Source organism: Megalobrama amblycephala, linkage group LG24 (assembly GCF_018812025.1).
Source record: "Megalobrama amblycephala isolate DHTTF-2021 linkage group LG24, ASM1881202v1, whole genome shotgun sequence".
NCBI lineage: Eukaryota > Metazoa > Chordata > Actinopteri > Cypriniformes > Xenocyprididae > Megalobrama > Megalobrama amblycephala.
This window is the reverse complement of record NC_063067.1, coordinates 18,509,090-18,528,892: the sequence shown is the minus strand read 5'-3', so window position 1 is coordinate 18,528,892 and position 19,803 is coordinate 18,509,090. Positions and strand designations below refer to the sequence as shown.

At 37.8% G+C, this 19,803-nt stretch overlaps 1 protein-coding gene across 5 annotated transcripts in view; it reads left to right on the top strand.

The window, feature by feature from the left end:
- The window catches only part of arhgef25a (Rho guanine nucleotide exchange factor (GEF) 25a), a 103,509-nt gene that overhangs the window by 5,541 nt on the left and 78,165 nt on the right, over positions 1–19,803 (top strand). The window contains exon 1 of one of the 5 annotated variants that reach the window (XM_048179122.1): positions 16,344–17,190. The exons of 3 other annotated variants lie outside the window; for them this stretch is intronic. In XM_048179122.1, coding sequence (XP_048035079.1) covers positions 17,097–17,190 — 94 coding nt within the window. In that variant the 5' untranslated portion in view covers positions 16,344–17,096. Of the gene's footprint in view, positions 1–16,343; positions 17,191–19,803 lie in introns of those variants that run through there. One more of the 5 variants, XM_048179117.1, reaches the window with a different exon arrangement.

Below are 19,803 nucleotides of genomic sequence, written 5' to 3'. Positions count from 1 at the left end.
TAATCAAGTTGTAGTGGGGGAACGATCTCTGCTAATCTTCCATGACGAAAACTGGATGAAAAAAGCCCTCAACAGTTTCCAGATGGGAGACCCACTCGCCTGTCTTTGCCCAATGTCTGGAAAAAAGCAATACACGTTGCAGCTATGATTATTTGGAGTTAAATAGATTAAATGGAGACCATCAGAACAGAAAGAGCTTTGTAGTGGGATGGGTACTGATTCCTGAGGTATGTGTCATGTAGCCAAATCATTAACTGTTCAGGACGTGGTGTGTAAGAAAGCAAGGAGCACTATGATGTTTGTCGCAAATGAGTCTGCTTAGATGAATTGCAGTGTCAAAGCTGTTGCTTCTAAATGTTAGTTTAAGCCATACCAGGCACAAACAGCAGTGCCCATTTAATCAAGGTTGCTTGCTTATACAACTTTACTTATTTTGTTTACTTTTATGCTGTGAATTTGTTGTACAGATTTGTTTTTCATACCTAAGCGATGATCCAAATGATTATTCCACAAAGGTATAGTTCACTCAAAAATGAAAACTCTTTTGTGTTTCATTTACAGTACTTATCTTTATGTCATTTCAAACCTGTATGACTCTCTTTTATGGAGCACAAGAGAAGTTCTGAAGATACTGTAAAGCTTTCAAGCTTAAATAAAGGATGCAAAATCACCATAAAGTCAATGTCATAAGCACCAAAAGTAGTCCATGATTCCATGTGTTGAATTCCAAGTCTTCTGAAGCTTTGCTATAGCTTTTTATGAGAAATAAACAATATTCACTCTCCAGTAAGCTGTTCACCACTGCAACTCGATCATCAAAATGTAAGTACACTGATCAGGCATAACATTATGACCACCTTCCTAATATTGTGTTGGTCCTCCTTTTGCTGCCAAAACAGCACTGACCCCTCGAGGAATGGACTCCACTAGAAGGTGTGCTGTGGTATCTGGCACCAAGATGTTAGCAGAAGATCCTTTAAGTCATGTAAGTTGCGAGGTGGGGCCTCCATGGATTGGACTTGTTTGTTCAGCACATCCCACAGACGCTCGATTGGATTGAGATCTAGGGAATTTGGAGGCCAAGTCAACACCTCAAACTCGTTGTGCTCCTCAAACCATTCCTGAACCATTTTTGTTTTGTGGCAGGGTGCATTATCCTGCTGAAAGAGGCCACGCACCCGGCCATCCACGTGATGTAAAAGAAAACGTGATTCATCAGACCAGGCCACCTTCTTCCATTGCTCCGTGGTCCAGTTCTGATGCTCACGTGCCCACTGTTGGCACTTCCGGCGATGGACAGGGGTCAGCATGGGCACCCTGACTGGTCTGCAGCTATGCAGCCCCATACGCAACAAACTGCGATGTACTGTGTATTCTGACACCTTTCTATCAGAACCAGCATTAACTTCTTGAGCAATTTGAGCTACAGTAGCTCATCTGTTGGCCAGCCTTCGCTCCCCATGTGCATCAGTGAGACTTGGCCACCCATGACCCTGTTGCCGGTTCACCACTGTTCCTTCCTTGGAGCACTTTTGAGAAATACTGACCACTGCAGACCGGGAACACCCCACAAGAGCTGCAGTTTTGGAGATGCTCTGACCCAGTCGTCTGCCATCACAATTTGGCCCTTGTCAAACTCGCTCAAATCCTTACGCTTGCCCATTTTTCCTGCTTCTAACACATCAACTTTGAGGACAAAATATTTACTTGCTGCGTAATATATTCCACCCACTAACCGGTGCTGTGATGAAGAGATAATCAGTGTTATTCACTTCACCTGTCAGTGGTCATAATGTCAGACCTGATCGGTGTATATTGTGGAAACTTTTGGTCTCTGTGAATTTCTTATGCTTACGATGCAAATCAGTTCAGTCCAAGTCCAACTGAATCAATAAATTATTCTGACTGGTTTTGTGCTTCAGATATACCAATTAACTGAGAAGATTTGACTCAAAAGAATAATTTGTTCACAACCCTGTTGAAAAAACAGCATATATGCTGGTAAGGTATGTTTTGAAGCATGACAGCTGGTTTGAGCTGGTTTATGCTGGTCCTTAGTGGGTCATGACCTGATTTAAGCTGGTCCTGAGCTTATCCTGAGCTGGAGCTAGTTGCTTAGAACCAGCTAAGGACCAACTAAGGACCACCTTAAACAATCTCAAACCAGCTATCATGCTTCAAAACATACCTTACCAGCATATGCCTTTTTTTTCAAAAGGGAAATTAGACATCACTGCTTCTCTCATGAATGCACAGAGAGATTCAATATTTTCAGTCAATAATGATTTAAAATCTGAGCAGTTTCTCACTAAAAACTTTGAATATAGCACATGAGAAACACTTTTAAGATATTGCCTTGCATCCTATCTGAAGCTAGAAAGCTTCAGTACCCATTTATTGAAATTCCTTTGAAAATAGGATTGAGAACATTTTTCAAATGTTCACCTTTTGTTAAAAAAACTATAGATTTGGAACAACATGAAGGTGAGTTACAATGACACAGTTTTTATATTTGGGTGAACTTTTGCTTCAGTAGCGGCCTTTTAAACCAAATAAGCTTTAGCCGTTTTGCAAGATGCATGTCTTTTCAAGTTAATACTTTTCAGTTCCCCATTAATAAGATCTGAAGGCCTCTGAGTTGAATTTCCATTCCTTGCTTTGTCTATGGCTAAAGAGGCCGCTGCATTACTAAAGGAGTTAGAGGCACAGGAAGATCACCCATCTGTTAAAGATTAGAAACAAGATGCCGTTTAGTGGCTTCAGTGGAATCACGAGACAGTGCCAACATTCACTAAATCACATGCAGATGTGTAGCTTGCACACATTCACCCTTTTTTTTTTTTTACTCCATTTTTTTCTTCTCTTTCATACCCAAAACTCATGTCCAGCAGTCCATTCAGGACATTTCCTTGGATAGAAGCCCTTGTGTCTTCCCCAAATCACCAAGCTTCACTGTCCACCCAAGGAGTAATTATTTTTGGCGGACAAACCCAGAAGCACGTCATGTAGCTCTTTCGTAACAGGGTTGGCTGAGGATGACTATGCAAACGTTTGAAACAACACGTATGCCCTTCATCTCCAATCTTTTGTCTGGTTGAATGCTTAGAAACAACATGAAGCAGCAAGTGCTGCAGTTTCAAAGGTGAATGGCTGATACACATACAGTTTCCTAGGAATATGACTGCAGAGAGTGAGACGTAATCAGATCATTGTGCTGACTGAGATATATTTGCTTTAAATGTTTTATGTGGTGAAATATTTCATCTTCATATTTCAGGGCACTGGGAAATATTTGTTGTTTATCATTTTTGCATTATTCATTTTGAACATAAATATGTAGTGGTTCATGTGCATGCAAGGCTTAGTCTAGTGCCATTTTTTTTGTTCATAATTATTTTATTCATAATTTTTCATTCATTATTCAGTTACAGCAAAGCTACTTGGCTCTGTCATGTGTTGCTCTGTAAAGTATTGTTTTCTTACAGTCGTGCAATCATCACTACAGTAGAAGATGCCTGCTGTGCAAACAATGATTTTTTTTTGGGGCGCAGATATTTGACATAAAACTTTATGTGGCAGTGTATCTCAAAAAACCTCTATATATGGTTTGTTCTGCAAGAAATGCTCATCCATTCATAAGTTGGCGCATTATAAAGACCTCCTTTCCACATATTCCTTAGACTAAAAAACAAAAACACACAGTTGGGGGAATGTGGAGTCAGAATTCCCAAGAGTCCCATAGGCTAAGCGAGTCCCGACCTTAAAAGGTCCTCTGTTACCACAGATTTGAAGCTGCACTGCCACACGTAGGGAAAATTGGTGCAGGTTGCCTCAGGCTTTCACAGTGTGTGCGTTTTTTCACGTCTGTATGTTTTATTGCATATGTTTAATGCATGTCAAGACTTTATTAGAACATAAACATTGACAGTTAATGTGTCTGTTATCCAATCTAACTTCCAGAATTGAAGGCTTCCTTTTCATTCATGAGGTGAAATTGGAAAAGAATTGGCCACACCCTACAGATAGTTGAATGTAAATGACAGGATTAGAAATTTACTGAAATGCAATTCATCAGAGGTAGTGCATTCTGGGAAATTTGTTCTTTTAGAATGTATTAAAATTGAAAATTGGAGTTATTTTAAATAAGTAAATGCAGGCTTGGTGAGCATGAGAGACTTATTTAAACACACACACACACACACACACACACACACACACACACACACACACACACACACACACACACACACACACACACATATATATATATCATTCTATCTGTCATTGTCTATATTATTCTATGTAAGCAATAAGGTACAAGAGGTTCTGCTTCGCATCGTGTCTAACAATGCCCTTCAGCCGTGACTTATTCACTATACAGCACTAGCCTCGAGTACCTTATTGCTTTTATAAAACAGTTGCCACACAATACTTATTAAAGCCAAAAATATGTATCAGTGCGACTTTCATGATGTAAACTTTCACTAAAAGCCTTCCTTCTGCCGGAAAAATTAGTCCCTGACCATGAACAGCAACAGAAGTTACATTATTACGCCATTAGATGGCGGCAAAGACTGTCTTTATGAGTGTGTCAGTCAGTAGCGAAGACTTTTATAATGAAAAGACTGAATTGTTTTGAGCACGGAACAAGACGCAACTGACAAATGCTTTGAGCGCCGTCAGTCATGGGAAAACCCCTTAATTGTTAAAAGGACAAGATAATACATCAGACATTTAAACAGATTTTTTATTATGAACATAGGACTGACCTGAAGGAAAATGCTAAATCTGAATGCAGGTAATAAACTCGCTCACTCAATCTCTTTCTCACAATAATACAGTAAGCTTCAATGAACAATATCAATTGAGAACATACAGTTTACGTTGTTAAGAGTGGTTGCTAAGGGTGTTGTGTAGTAATACACAGAACCGTTGGGTGAAGCGGTCATAGCCGTGTTTTATCGTGAATAAACGTGAATAAATTAGAATCAAGGACAGGAACTAACCGTTTTATAATACTAATTATTTCTATCATTCCGTCTATCAATTCCATTGTTCTGATCTATTGTTTTATCATTCTTCTCTGTTCTTAATGCCTATGAACTTTTAAATGTTTTTTGTAAAAACTTTCAGTATTTGCATTCAGTAATTGTCTTGACAAAGCTTTTCTAGTTAAAAATTAGTTACATGTATTACAATTAATTTTAATTCTACTTGCTTACATTCACATTTGAGTTGCAGTTCTGCATACTTTTGCTAACTCTGTTCAGATTTAGGAATACATGTAATTTTACTTACATTCTCAATTCAGTGCAATGGTGAAAATATGTGGGTCTAACCTGTGCACATCATGACCACAAAATAAAAGAGAAACAAAAAAGATATCACTATAAAAAGAATAGATGTCTAAATCTAAGTTAGGTCAAAGCATATGAAAATAAACCAGAGTTGTTAAGGAGCACAGACATCCTCTCGAGTTAATGCTCCAGAGTGGGTGATACATTGATAAACTGCTGGCCTCTGCGCTGGGACTCTAGGCCGGAAGCCAAACCTTCACACCCAACAGCCATCAGACATCATCCTCTCAATCAACTCCTAGAACAGTTTGAGCCTGTGTCAGCCACGTTGTAAAGTTGTAGGGCTGTTTGTATATTTCTCTGTTGTGTTTATCCACTGGATGTTGATATATGGTGACTGTTGGGTGAGATGCATCCCGTTGTTATAAAATCTGTGGTTTGGGTTAGAGCTTGGGAATTGGATGGGTCATGTGATGGACGTTGGTCTGTTTTGTTTTGCTCTTTGGTGCTAACTGTTGCCTTGTTGGTCATTAATCAGAGCAGAGGTTGCTACACTTTCCTCCAAATGCCTTAGCCAAGTCCTCATGATGAACAGCGCTTTGGGGAGGTATTCTTTGATCTGAAGATGAGAAAAGGGTAGCCTGACAATGTTGAATCATTGTCTTTTTGGCTACAGTGTTCAGAGAACACATTCATGCAGACAGAGACAGCACTCTGCATCTGGGGAGATCAGATGTAATGATCTGCTTCTTTATGTATCAGGGAACAAAACTGGTCCACAGATGGCATTTCCACACTGTGAAGTTTTATGCAAAAAAACCCCCCAAAAAATCCCAGGATGAGATAAAGGACAGAGGAAATGCATGCTGCTCTAGACATCAGAATAAGATGCAAGAGGAGACTTTATATGGAAATGGAAGCAGGAGAAGTCTGGTGTCTGTATATATAATTTAAAACAGATATGCTTTACATAATCTCTGCTTTAATTTGTGGTTGAATGAACTTTAATGCATGGTAAGAAGGATTGTGTTTACTTTAGATAAACCTGTATGTTTAAATATCTCAACACTAATCTTTAAAAATCCTAAAAATCCTCTTCGGGACATCTTAGCGACTGGATTTATAGGATCTAGGGAGAGTAATCAGCTGAGGTGCATCTGTTTAAATACAGTATGCAAGGAATGGGGAGTTCTGGTGAGAGGGATTGTGGGAGGCACTGCTTGATAAGTTTCCAGCTTTTTCATGCATATGTGTTTCTACCCTATCTATGTATGTCTATGAATTACATGTATTTAAATGTGCTTTTGTGTATTTTGTGTCTAGGGCTTGACTCTGATGGAGAGTTGACACACAAACCCGCCTCATCTCACTCACTTATTGCATTTCCTCCGGATGAATATTGTTGTGAATACTCATTCCTGCAGATTTTGTGCTCACACCCAAAGTGCATGCAAATAAAGCCGCCTCTCAGCACTAAATAAAATTTTTCGCTGCTTATTGTGATTAAACAGTCAAATGCACACAAAATAATATCAAAATGCCAGTCTTGGCGAGTATTCAGTTAAGTTTTAAGTATACATAAACAATTGAAAAAGAAAACATGTGTAACAGTATAATGGATCCATGCGTCAGATCTTAAAGTGACAGAAGCCTAATATACCTGTTGCCAAATTATAAGATAATATTAAAACTATCAATATGCGAGTTTTCCCCCCATGGTATCAATGTCAAAAGTGGCTAGTATCTTTGGAAAACCACTAGCCACAGTCGCTGGTGAGCAAAAAAGTTAATGTCAAGCCCTGTACAATGTGTGTATGTCACTCACAAAACCATGCAAAAGTTTGGGGTTGCTAAGATTTTTTTGATGTTTTTGAAAGACGTCTCTTTATTTGATCAAAAATAAAGTAAAACAGTAATATTATAAAATATTTTTACAATTTTAAATGTAATTGATTCCTGTGGTGACAAAACTGAATTTTCTGCTGCTTAATATTTTTGTGGTTTTCAGGATTCTTTGATTAATAGAATTTTCAAAAGAAGAGAATTTATTTTAAACAGAAATCTCATAAATGTTTTTACTGTTAGACCCAAATTTCTGTAGGTGACATATCAAGCATTTATTGTTAATAATATTGCTTGGGGGTAATGTTTTATGGGTAATTAATACTGAAAAGTGGAGTGTAAAAACAATTACAGCAGCTGTTAATATGAAATATAAAATTAAAATGAATAAATTTTTGAATGAATATCATTACATTTTAATTAAAACTCCTTAAATTTGAATTTAAAATGTTAAATTCTGTATCTTATTTGCAACCTCATTTCAAATTTAGGAACTGGATTGGAATTAAATTGGAATTAAAATTCTAGATTCAGCTCTCAATGGTGTAGATCCCTTGCGTCTGAATACGTGAGTGTGTGTGTGTGTGTGTGTGTGTACATTTTTGTATATATTTTTGTGAGAGTCCTGGCCAATCTCTTGGCCTGGGTTGGGAGACAGACCAGCAAAACAAAGTGCAGAGCATACAACACCAGCTCACTGCAGCCAGCCGGCTTTCTGCCAACTGTCTCTCTGTTCTCACACTGCTGCCTGCCTATTCATGCAGGCCTTAATTGGAGCTCCTGCTTTTAGAAAGAGAAAGAGGAAGAATGAGAATTCGAGAGGTCTAAACATCCCAATAAAAACACGGTACAGCGAAGACATAGCTGTGCGATGATTAAGAATGGGTTGGAGAAGTGGAGAAATGGGTAGTGAATACATTTAGAGTAGATTAAGTAACTCATTTTCATCTACACACATCAAGGTAAATGAACTAGGTTATTGCATGATGGCATAATTGCAAGCTTGCTGACCTCGAAACCACAACTACTAGTATTTTCACTGTTCATCTCACTGTCAAAGCTGTTAGTCCTTGAATCGCTGTTTGTGTAATTAGCATGCAGTGAGCAATGCCGGAATTCATCATCATCATCATCAGCATGGGCAAAAACAAGTCAGAGGGGAGTGGGAAAACAGCCAACATTACATTAAGCTATTTGTCCATCCACTTTTTATGTCTATGTACTTATGTGTACAAACATGAGTCGACATTGATAATATCTTCTTCATAATGTTTTTTGAGCATCCCAACACAATAATGTTCGGCTCCATGGTGTAAGTTTGGGGAAAAAGTTTGTTTGGCTGATGAATGAATGATGGGAAAACCAGTTTGAAAATTATATTTGCAGTTTTGCATGCTAGCCTATATATATATATTGTTTAAAATAGAGATGATGATTTTCCCACGATTCTGAATAGAGAACTATAAATAAAATTACGTAATTTACTAGAGGTTCTGACAAAATGTTAATTGCTGTAGTCTATTTAAAAAATATTTAATTAATTTGAATTATTATTATTATTATTATTATATTAGCCTATCATAATTATTATTCTTTTTAAAATCCGTTTGAATGAATGACTCACTCATAAAGACTTCACTTGTTTCATTACTGGATGAATAATGTTCTGTTTACACTTGGTATTAAGATGCGTTTTGGTCAATCAGATCATAAGTGGACAACGTTAAATACAGGTGTAAAATCATTTTGAGCCTGTCCACTTTCGACCACTTCCAGAAGTAGCATTCGATCGGATTACTTTTGTAGTGTAAACGCTCATGTTGTCGAATGCGTTTGAACAGCCACAAAAGACCGCCTACTCTCCACCTACTGACCTAATGTGTAAACGTTAAAGCGAGCTAGCCAGATGGGATTTAAACATGTATACATTATTTAACATCTTTTGTTTAATTAACATTAATGACACAGATAGGTATTTTAGTCCCTTTAAAACCGAATGCAAGAATTTACTGACACATATCCGGTTTTCACCGAGCTGTATACGTTCACTTAAGCCATAACATCTTAAGCCATAATTGACTGTATTTACGTGAGATACATGATGTGTCTGTATTTGACCATGCAGGCGCAAAGAGAACTGAATCGGGAACGAGCGCTTCTGGTGTGAAACACCAGGAAACGTTGCAATGTTTACAAGCTTTTAAGGGGTCTATACTTTGACGAGATTGGCTACCTTTGATTAGGCTATTCTCGCGTGACAGAAGGCTGACGGTGCGTTCCAAACGGGATATATCGCCCTCTGAAGGGCACTTCGGAGTGAAAACAATCATGGCCGCCATATTGAAGGGTCGTTCCAAACCAAAGTGCTTAAAACTGGCCACTTTAAAGGGCCCTTCAGAATGAAAGATTTCGAAGGGTACAACTGATGGACACTCCGGGCCCCCATGATCCTTTGCACAGGGAAGTTGTTTGTCATGAATGGGTACAGGAGGTTTGGAGTTCGATTTTCCCTGTATAGTATTTTTTTTATACTGTAATATTTATACGAGTTAGATTTAGTACATTATTATGGTCAAAACGACATTGTACTTCAACAAAAATACATTACAGCTCCCTTTATCAGTCCATTCAAATGTTTCAAATACATAGACACATGGTGCGATAAACCAAAAATAAATAAATAAATAAATACACTAACGTTAAACAAGGGGCGCAGCTTGCACAATCTACTCCTCCTTGATTGTCTCGTTAAGATGACGCAGAAGTGCGTTCCAAATGAAGAGGTTTTTTGACCCCTACACCCTTCATCCCTTCGAAGCTCTCACTCCGGAGGGTAAACCCTTTGAAGGGATTAGGGCATAGGGATGAGCCCTTCTGAATGGAACACATTTTATATGATCACCTAGCAAAGACAATTTAGGAAAGATTAAATACGGAACAAAACATGATTTTTTTCATAATAAGTCGGGACACTAAATATAAAGCTGAAATACGGGACTGTCACGGGAAAAACGGGACGTCTGGTCACCCTAATTGTGGGTGATTGAAGGAAAGGTTTCACTTGATGCATCCTTCAAAATGAGCTGAATGAAGGACACGAAACAAAGGCTGCCTTCCAAGGATTCTTCAAATTGAGATATCCTTCAGAGGCGCTCGATGACATTGCCGAGATATGCAGATTCTGACCTCGTCTGCCGTAAACTAGTTATTTGAATTTATAATTTTTCTTACAAAAATGCTTCACTTCGCTTCAGAAGGCCTTTATTAACCAACTGGAGTCGTATGAATTACTTTTTTTTTTTTTAATGGATGGATGCATTATTTCACAACCTTATAAACCTTGGAGGACTAAAGATATTTTTAAATATATCTCTGATTGTGTTCGTCTGAAAGAAGATTCATATACATCTAACATGGCTTGAGGGTGAGTAAATCATGGGATAATTTTCATTTTTGGGTGAACTATCCCTTTAACGATTAATCGTGCAACTCTAGTGCATACAGAATGTATGAGGGTGAGTGTGAATGATTTTAGGCCTACGTGTGTTGAATATGTGCGTGCCTGGGTAGACTCATAAATGGAGGCAATGAAGTGGGGAGAATGAGTGAATAAACAGGAAAGGGTGAGGGAAGAACAGAGGAGGGAGAGGAAGAGGAATGGGTAAAGACAGAGAAGGGAAAATGAAAAGAGAGGTATGGGTTTAAATGCAATATTCACCTCACATTGCCTCGTTTGTTCTTTTGCCCTGTTGTCAAAGAATTCTAAAATGTGACTTTCCAGATGGATTACAATATTCAAATGCCAGATAGATTGTGTAGTAGATTGACTTGTTCAGCATAGGAAACTGCCATTCTGATTCTGAACATCTTTGTAATTTTAAAAAAAGAAAATAAGATAATAATGAGCGCCTCCTCCGCCATGTTGCCATTATATAAAACAGTTGTCATGCCAACTCGCAACGCTTGCCCCGCCTCCAAGTTCTTCTGATTGGTCCACTGTTTTGGAACTGACATTGATGAGCTGCGCTGCGTGTAAAAGTTGAAATTCTTTTAACTTGACACGGCGTCTTAAAAACGCAGCGCTCATGTGCGAATCGCTGCAAAAGACGCGAGACGCGAGCGTAACGGTCATGCACGTCCGTCAAGCGCGTGTTTACATAAACACAGAAAAGGAATATAAAACTTGAGTAAAAACTTGTCTGTTGGTTAACTGGAAATGACCTTATTCTATATTTAGTCAGAAATTATGATATTTAATGGGACAATACATGTATTTTACAATAAAAGACTAGCCACCTCACCTTAGTATTTTTCAGAAGACACTGTGTTATGTATTACATCTGGTTGTATTTGTATTTTTATTTTTAATATTTTCTTAAGTTATTAGTTCTTATTATTATTATTATTATTAAGTGTTTTGTCATTTTTTTGTTATTAATGAATGTTTATAGCATTATTTTAGTATACTAATATATTTTACTTTGATATTTATACACAGCTATATTAATAAAATTAGTTTTTTTTTTTGCTTTTTTTTTTTTGCTTTTTTTGCTGTAAAAATGCATATAATGTAATGTAAAAATAACAGAACTGCAATTAACAGAATTAAACAGTGCATATTTTCATCAGACACTCCTAGAAAGGTCATTGAAAAGCCTGTTTTTCCTGCTTGAGCATCTTCAAATCAGAGAAGAAGATTCATGAGAGGGGTAAAGACTTGCCCAACATCCAGGCACCTTGTATACACTCCCTCTACTGATCAGAAATGTTAATGCACTCCATACAGCACACATGTAAGGCTTGATCACATGGATGTTCATGTTACATTCTTCCCTTAACCAGTATAGACATATTGTACAGTATGTTGATTTTGAGGGAGGTATTTGCTTGCTAGTCTTTAAAGAAACAAAATACTGTACCTTAACTGGAAAAGCAAACACAACAAATGCTCAGATCAACTTATCAAAATTTGCATTCCTGTCATGGTTAATTTAATCAAGTAACGCAAAGAGTGAAAAAGCAAACTGGTTAGGCAAAGAGGATGACAAGATTAGAGAGAGGAGGACAGAAAACTTGACTTGTGATCATATACAAACATCACCATAATTGTTGTCATAGCCACGAAACTCCCTTTCTTTTGCTAAGCAGTGTACACTTGAAATACGAAGGAACAGAAACAGGACAGCACTGCTTGTTTGATGTGCAGCGTTAGTCTTTGAATCTGACGGTGTGCTTTAAAATTGCCTTTTCAGTTTCAATTTAATTTGTCTTCCTTTTAACCAAATCAAAATACTGTTTGTTCTCTTTGTCTGTGTAGTTGGATTATAGATTATAAGAGAGAAAATGCAGCTCTCCTTTGTTCTTGCGAGTAAAATCCTCTGTTATTCACGTCACAGGCAGACACGGCAGCATGATGAGTAGCTGTTTACAACACTGCAACCTGGTGGAGGTGCTAAGGGGATGACAGCAATTTGCTGTAACAAAGTAACATCATTTGTTTTCACTGAGAGTTGCCAATTTGAGGTGACATGAGTGACAGTGATAGGCTGACTAGCAGTATGTTTATAATGGTTATAATGGAGCCACAGAAGGTTTTTGCATAGTCAAGCTACATTTTCCATCTCTCTGGCCAAGTATGACAATGCGCAAACAAATATTTGAAGGATTAAAAATGTCATGTCATCTTTGTCTCTCAGTGCTCAACGCTGAGGCCAATTGTAGTCTGATTAACATGTATAATGCAATTTCAGTCTGACTGAAGTGTCTTAAAAAGATTTATGCTTTAATCTGACTGAAACCAAACTTTTAAATTGCATGAAAATGCATACTCTCTAGATTTGTATATGATACAATTCACACAAAATTTTTAGACATTTAGAGGTACCTGTAAAGACAGCTTCAATTCATCATTATTGTATATACAAGATATAGGTTGTTTGACTTTTATGCATTGCATATATTCAGCATGTGGCAGTCTCAGTCTTGATGTTTTTATCTTTTAAACAGGGGAATGGTTTGTTGGCTACTTCAGTGAATTCTCCATTCTCATTGGCTGTATCATACTTATATGGAGCCGCTCTGCTTTTCTGCAATAGACACTGGGTAATTGGGCTCTAGAGAGAGACTAATTCCATCAACACACACACAAACTCAGCAAAATCCCCAGCTGCTCATGTACTCGAAAAGAGGCCTGCACTCCATTTCCTGCTCCTCTTTACCATTAGCATCACATTCCGACACACACTTTTCTTACACAAGCCTTGTTTCTTAAACTGTTAAAGGGATAGTTTACTGAAAAATGAAAATTGTCCTCACTTAGAAATTTCTTGCAAATTTCTTCTTTCTTCTGCTTAAGAGACAATCTCTTTAGCCCTGGTTATCTTGTTCCATATTTTACATTGTTCTTACTTTCATCTTGTTTTGGTAATGAAACCTGGGTAGTCAGGTTTAGAAATTTTACATTGCACATCTGTAAACCCCGTGTTAAGTTTTTTTCTTTTATACAATGAACATATGAGATCAATGGTAACCAGGTTTTGTCCATTTTTGCATATTTATTAGCATTGTTGTTTTAATTTTGTGTAAAATATATTTATTCATTTTTTTTTTTTTTTTTTAGCATTTGCACTTTAAACATTCTGATTTGTTCTTGTTATTTTTTTATCTATTAAAGGTGCCCTAGATTCAAAAATTGAATTTACCTGGGCATAGTTAAATAACAAGAGTTCAATACATGGAAAAGACATACAGTGAGTCTCAAACTCCATTGTTTCCTCCTTCTTATATAAATCTCATTTGTTTAAAAGACCTCCGAAGAACAGGCGAATCTCAACATAACACGACTGTTACGTAACAGTCGGGATCATTAATATGTACGCCCCCAATATTTGCATATGCCAGCCCATGATTGAGGCATTACACAAGAGCAGCCAGTATTAACGTCTGGATGAAAGGCATTAGACAAGGGCAGAACGTCTGGATGTGCACAGCTGAATCATCACACTAGGTAAGCAAGCAAGGACAACAGCGAAAAATGGCAGATGGAGCGATAATAACTGACATGATTCATGATAACATGATATTTTTAGTGATATTTGTAAATTGTCATTCTAAATGTTTCATTAGCATGTTGCTAATGTACTGTTAAATGTGGTTAAAGTTACTATCGTTTCTTACTGTATTCACGGAGACAAGAGCCGTCGCTATTTTCATTTTTAAACACTTGCAGTCTGTATAATTCATAAACACATCTTCATTCTTTATAAATCTCTCCAACAGTGTAGCATTAGCCGTTAGCCACGGAGCACAGCCTCAAACTCATTCAGAATCAATGTAAACATCAAAATAAACACTGTACTTACGCGATTAGACATGCTGCATGACGACGAACACTTTGTAAAGATCCATTTTGAGGGTTATATTAGCTGTTTGAACTTTTTTTTATGTTGTTTAAGGCAAGCGCGAGCTCCGTGGGCGGGGAGCACGAGAATTAAAGGGCCACACACCCTGAATCGGCTCATTTCTAATTATGCCCCAAAATAGGCAGTTAAAAAAATGAATTTAAAAAAAACTATGGGGTATTTTGAGCTGAAACTTCACAGACACATTCAGGGGACACCTTAGACTTATATTACATCTTTTAAAAAAAGTTCTAGGGCACCTTTAACATAAATTTGCAACTTGGATGGAAACTAGCTATTAATTGGACAAGTAGTACAGCATCAATTTTAAAGGAACAGGTCACCCAAAAAGGAAAATTATCTCATAGTTTACTCACCCTCAAGCCATCCTAGGTGTATATGACTTTCTTTTTTCATCCAAGCACAATCAGAGTTCCAGTGGAAGGGTGATCTCTGACTTGATGTATGATGTAGGATGTATAACATAGGCGTAGCATAAGCTTAGGTGAAAATTGACGAACACGGAAACACAGAGGATAGGGCAAAACAAAAAGCCGGTCACATATTAGAAGTCTAAGAGGAGAAGTTTTATAGACAACCCACTGGAGTTGTATGGATTACTTTTATTATGGATGGATGAGTTTTTTGGAGCTTCAAAAACTTGGGAACTATTCAATGCCATTACAAAGCTGGGAAGAGCCAGAATATTATTTAAAGGGATAGTGCACCCAAAAATGAAAATTTTATGTTTTTACCCCCAGGGTATCCAAGATGTAGGTGACTTTGTTTCTTCAGTAGAACACAAATGATGATTTTTAACTTCAACCGTTGTGGTCTGTCAGTATAATGCATGTAAATGGGAATTCCATCTATGAGAGTCTTGGAACATCAATGTGTCGTCACGAGCCGCAGGGTTTAATTTGGATTTGTCTGTGCATGTTTTTTTGACTCTCATAGATGGAATTCCCATTGACATGCATTATACGGCTGACAGACCGCAACGGTTGGAAACAAAGTCACCTACATCTTGGATGGCCTGGTTGAAAGCAGATGATTTTTGGGTGAACTATCGCTTTAATATAACTCTGATTGTGAAGCTAGGATGATTTGAGGGTGAGTAAATTATGGGATGATTTTTTGGGTGAACTATTCCTTTAATAACTGCTTGTCCATCTGTGGAAATGTCACTATGTACATCCTCTGTTTTTCTGAAGTCTTCTAAAATACACTGCAAAAAAGAGTGTCTCTTCATTTAACATATTTGTCATTCAACAATTTAGTCGCCAATTTTTTTAGATTCTAAAATCTAACAGCGTTTGAAAGTTTGAGGCACTAAGGCAGTTTAGGATTGTATCACTAAACAGCTCGTAATATTCTAACGGTCCTAATTATCATAGCTATTTATCATCGGTACAATTATAGTGAAATGTATCATATAATATATAACCAAAAAAAATTGAAACCTGGGGTTTAAACCGGTTTTTACTGCTGGTTATATCTGGAGGGCAAAGTCCTTATGTCAGCTTTACCTCAGTAACAATCCCACATTGGTTGTGTTGAAATGTCATTGTAAATCACCAGCGCTGCAACAGAACATCCAATCAGAGGTGGCAAGCACAAAAACACACACTCGCCATCTAGCCTCCAGCCTCTGTGAAGTATGAACACAGACACATGTGATCAAAACATATAAACATTACCAGTTGAAATGTGATATTCTGGATTCAACACAGCCAACGCTTGTGTGTCTTCCCAGGCCTTTAACATTCAGAACTAATCAAAAGGCAGCTACCTTCGTCCCTTCGCCCATGTATGTACTGTAAACCCTGTGTACAGTAAACACAACACACCCGTACCTCGTCCCAGCAGGTCTGTGAACACTCCTCTGAGTGGAGTTAGTTGTAGACATTGGCTACCCTTAGCCTGGTTCTCCTGAAATAATTACCACATGCAATTAAGCTCACAAGCAGATTTTTATTTTCCATCTTGTTTATCTTGGATCTAACTCATGAGGGGCTCGAATATGGACCAGCCATCTGAGACCTTCTAAAATTGTTATGTGCTAAAAAAGTCCAAGACAGATGGTTGAATAGACTGGAGAGCAGAGAGAAAATTATGAGAAGAGTAAACGCATGATGAAGGGGATAAAAGGGGGAGTGGGAGCTGTATCCTGGAATAGCCAGCAAGTCAAGCTGCTAACTCCACCCCCTCACCCCCCTCCTCTCTCTCTCTTTCTCTCTCTCTCTGGCAGTCTTACAGTCTGTCATTTGAGCAGACAGTGAGAGCAGGAGGGAGGAAAAACAGGGAGACTGAGCTGTGCTTTTGCCTGCTGTTGACTTGTCTTCTTGCTTGTGCAGTGACAACCTGAGACTGGATATCCGGACGGTATATGATTTCCTAGCAGACTAGTTGGACTTTTTCCTCCTCTTGGGATTTGTTTTGAGGTTTTCCTTCACACCTCTTTGGAATTACCGCTACAGGGATATCCCCGGCGTGAACGCGTGTGATGTGCCATGCCCATGCCTGCTAATCTTGTGGTCATTGACTGGGGTAGACCATGAAGGGGGGCCACCACCATCGGGGCTGCGCCTGCCACCACTTGTTTCGGAAAGTCCTGGCAAAGTGCGGCTGCTGTTATGCCCGGGTCAGAGGTCAGTGACTTTAACTTTGTCACAGTTGACTTGATTACAAAGAGATGAAGGATAAGAAAACTACTACTACTACCCTTTGAGTTTGCAACTTCTTGGTCGGGTGTGCTTTGTTGAACGCTAATTTTCATGTTATTCCTGGAGTTTTCCGGTTCCGATTTTCTTTTTTGGTTAATGATCTTCTTCCATTGGGTCTTGCCTTCCAAATCTGCATTGGCAGATGCTCACCCACCTTTTTCTTATCTCTACTCTCTGAGTGTGAATGTATTTGCATGCGTGTCGGGGGGATTCGTCTGTGCCTCTTTTTCTACTGGTGCTCGCGCTCAGCTGGAGCAACAGATGTCTGTCACTTCTCCTGGTTACGGCTTCCCCTCACACTTTTCATCTCACTCCCCCTCTCAAAGGCGTGTACACGATTATCGAGTGGCAAGAACGGCGTGTGTACATGTGCATGTTTATGTCGTGCATTAGATGCAGTGTGTTTGCGTGTACGACAGGGTGCCATGTGTTAAGGGGGGCTTTTGGAGGAGCACGTGGGTGGATGAAACTCTGGGGGCTGCACAGAAACATTCCTTCCCCTATTTAAAACTGAGACTTTGACTAATACAGCCCATGTCTCTTTTTCCTATCTTTTTTTGTTTGTCTCTCAAGGTTTTCAGCCAGCTACTGAGGTTTCTATTGTGATAGTTGATCAATAAAATTAAAATTCATCTTCATTTACTTACCTTCATGTCATTTCAAACTTTTTTTTTTTTTTTTTATCTGTACAATGAAGTTCAGGTGGGTTTAATGTTGTTTTGAATCCCATTGACTTTCATTGTATGGACAAAATACGTTTTTGAAACATTCTTCGAAATATCTTCTCTTGTGTTATACAGAAGAAAGCCAGTCATACAGGTTTGGAATGACATATTTTCATTCCTTTAATGTTGCAGTAGGGAGTTCAACTTTGAGTAAAATATTGCATGTTAAATGGTAGCTCCAAAGCAAAATGTCTTGCGATTACATCTACACAATTGGTTTGTGCTATATCCCATCTGTTTTGAGTCTAAAATTGTATAATTTATGTAAAATACACTGCTTTAAAGCTTTCTTCGTGTGCTCTTTTATCATCGTTTCGACTCTGCGGGGCTCTGGCATAGTTTAGATGCCTCTAGTTTTAATCTCCAGTGCTTATGTAATGGATATTCTTCCTCTGAGCCAGAGTATGTGCTTTCTACCTTCACTTAGGATCATCCAAGTTAATCTACAACATCATTCTGAAATAGTGTTGTTACAGGACCAAAATTTCAGTAATTGTTACTAATACCAGTAAAATAATTTTACGCAAATTAAACATTAGCATTTAGCCTTCAAATATTGTTCAGTTAAGTAAACATTGCATTTAAAAAGATCAAATGAAAGGTTTAAAATAATAAAATGAAAAAGAAACATTACTGCTAACAGTACAAGTGGCAGGTCTATTGCACTTACTGTACACTGCAAGACTTAATACACAGATCTATTTTGACTTAATCACTTTTTTTTCATCCCATATGGTTATTACAAACATTGCAATTTCATATTCAGTCCTGCATTTTAATATGAAAATTTGCAGTGTGTAGCAGCTTAAGAAATAAAAGTTTTCTTTGATATATATAACTTTTAAATTATGAATAGGTTATACAGAAAGTGAGCAAAGTTGAGAAACCGAGCAAAAAGCGTTCCCTTTATAATCAATGAAGCTAATATTAAGTTTACTGCCTGAAAGCTCCCGTTTATTATAAAAAAAATGTCTATACTGCTCAATGAATTTTTTTTTGCATTGTGTATATTCTTCCTTGGTTACAATGAAACAAACTATTGAGTGGATTCTGACTAACTTAAACGCCTCTGACTGACCATTGCGTTCACACTTTCAACAAACATGTCTGTGATTAGCTACACTGTAATAATAATTGTTGGTTTAACTTAAAAAAAATAAGTTTCCTGGTTGCCAATTTTGAGTTCATTGAAATTGAAAATTTGAGTTAATACAATGAAGACGATTGGTTTAATCAACAGAAACTCAAAATATTATGTGATCTGAACCACATTAATTATTGAAGTTGAGTTGACTTATTGTGATAACAAATCGTGAATTTATTTTTTACAGTGTGCAATGCTCAATGCATGCACTATTCTAGTCGTGCCAAACCTTGTGAGCATAATACGTTTTATTTTACATAGAGTGGGTGGCATCATGTGGGTCATCATGTTTAGATCACATGACCTGATTAATACTATTAATTTGATCACAGAAACCCCTCTATTATCGCTCACAGAATAAATTAATCATAGCTGACTGTGAATAATGCATTTCAACAATGTAGATAATTATTGCTTTTGCATGATACTAGTAAAACTGCTGTATCGGCCAAACAAAAATTACTGAGTGCACCTTTAAGCATCCATGGAGAGTAAATAAAACGCCTCTTAAGTGGAAAATGGCAGTGCACTTCCTTTCACTAGCAATGATGACCGCTTCGAAGTGACGGTACCCTGTGGTTACGTGTAGTCGATTTCAAGTGCAGCTCTAAGTGAGCAAATATAATTTAAATGTTGGGCATTAGTATTAGGCTCTCCTCCTTAAATATA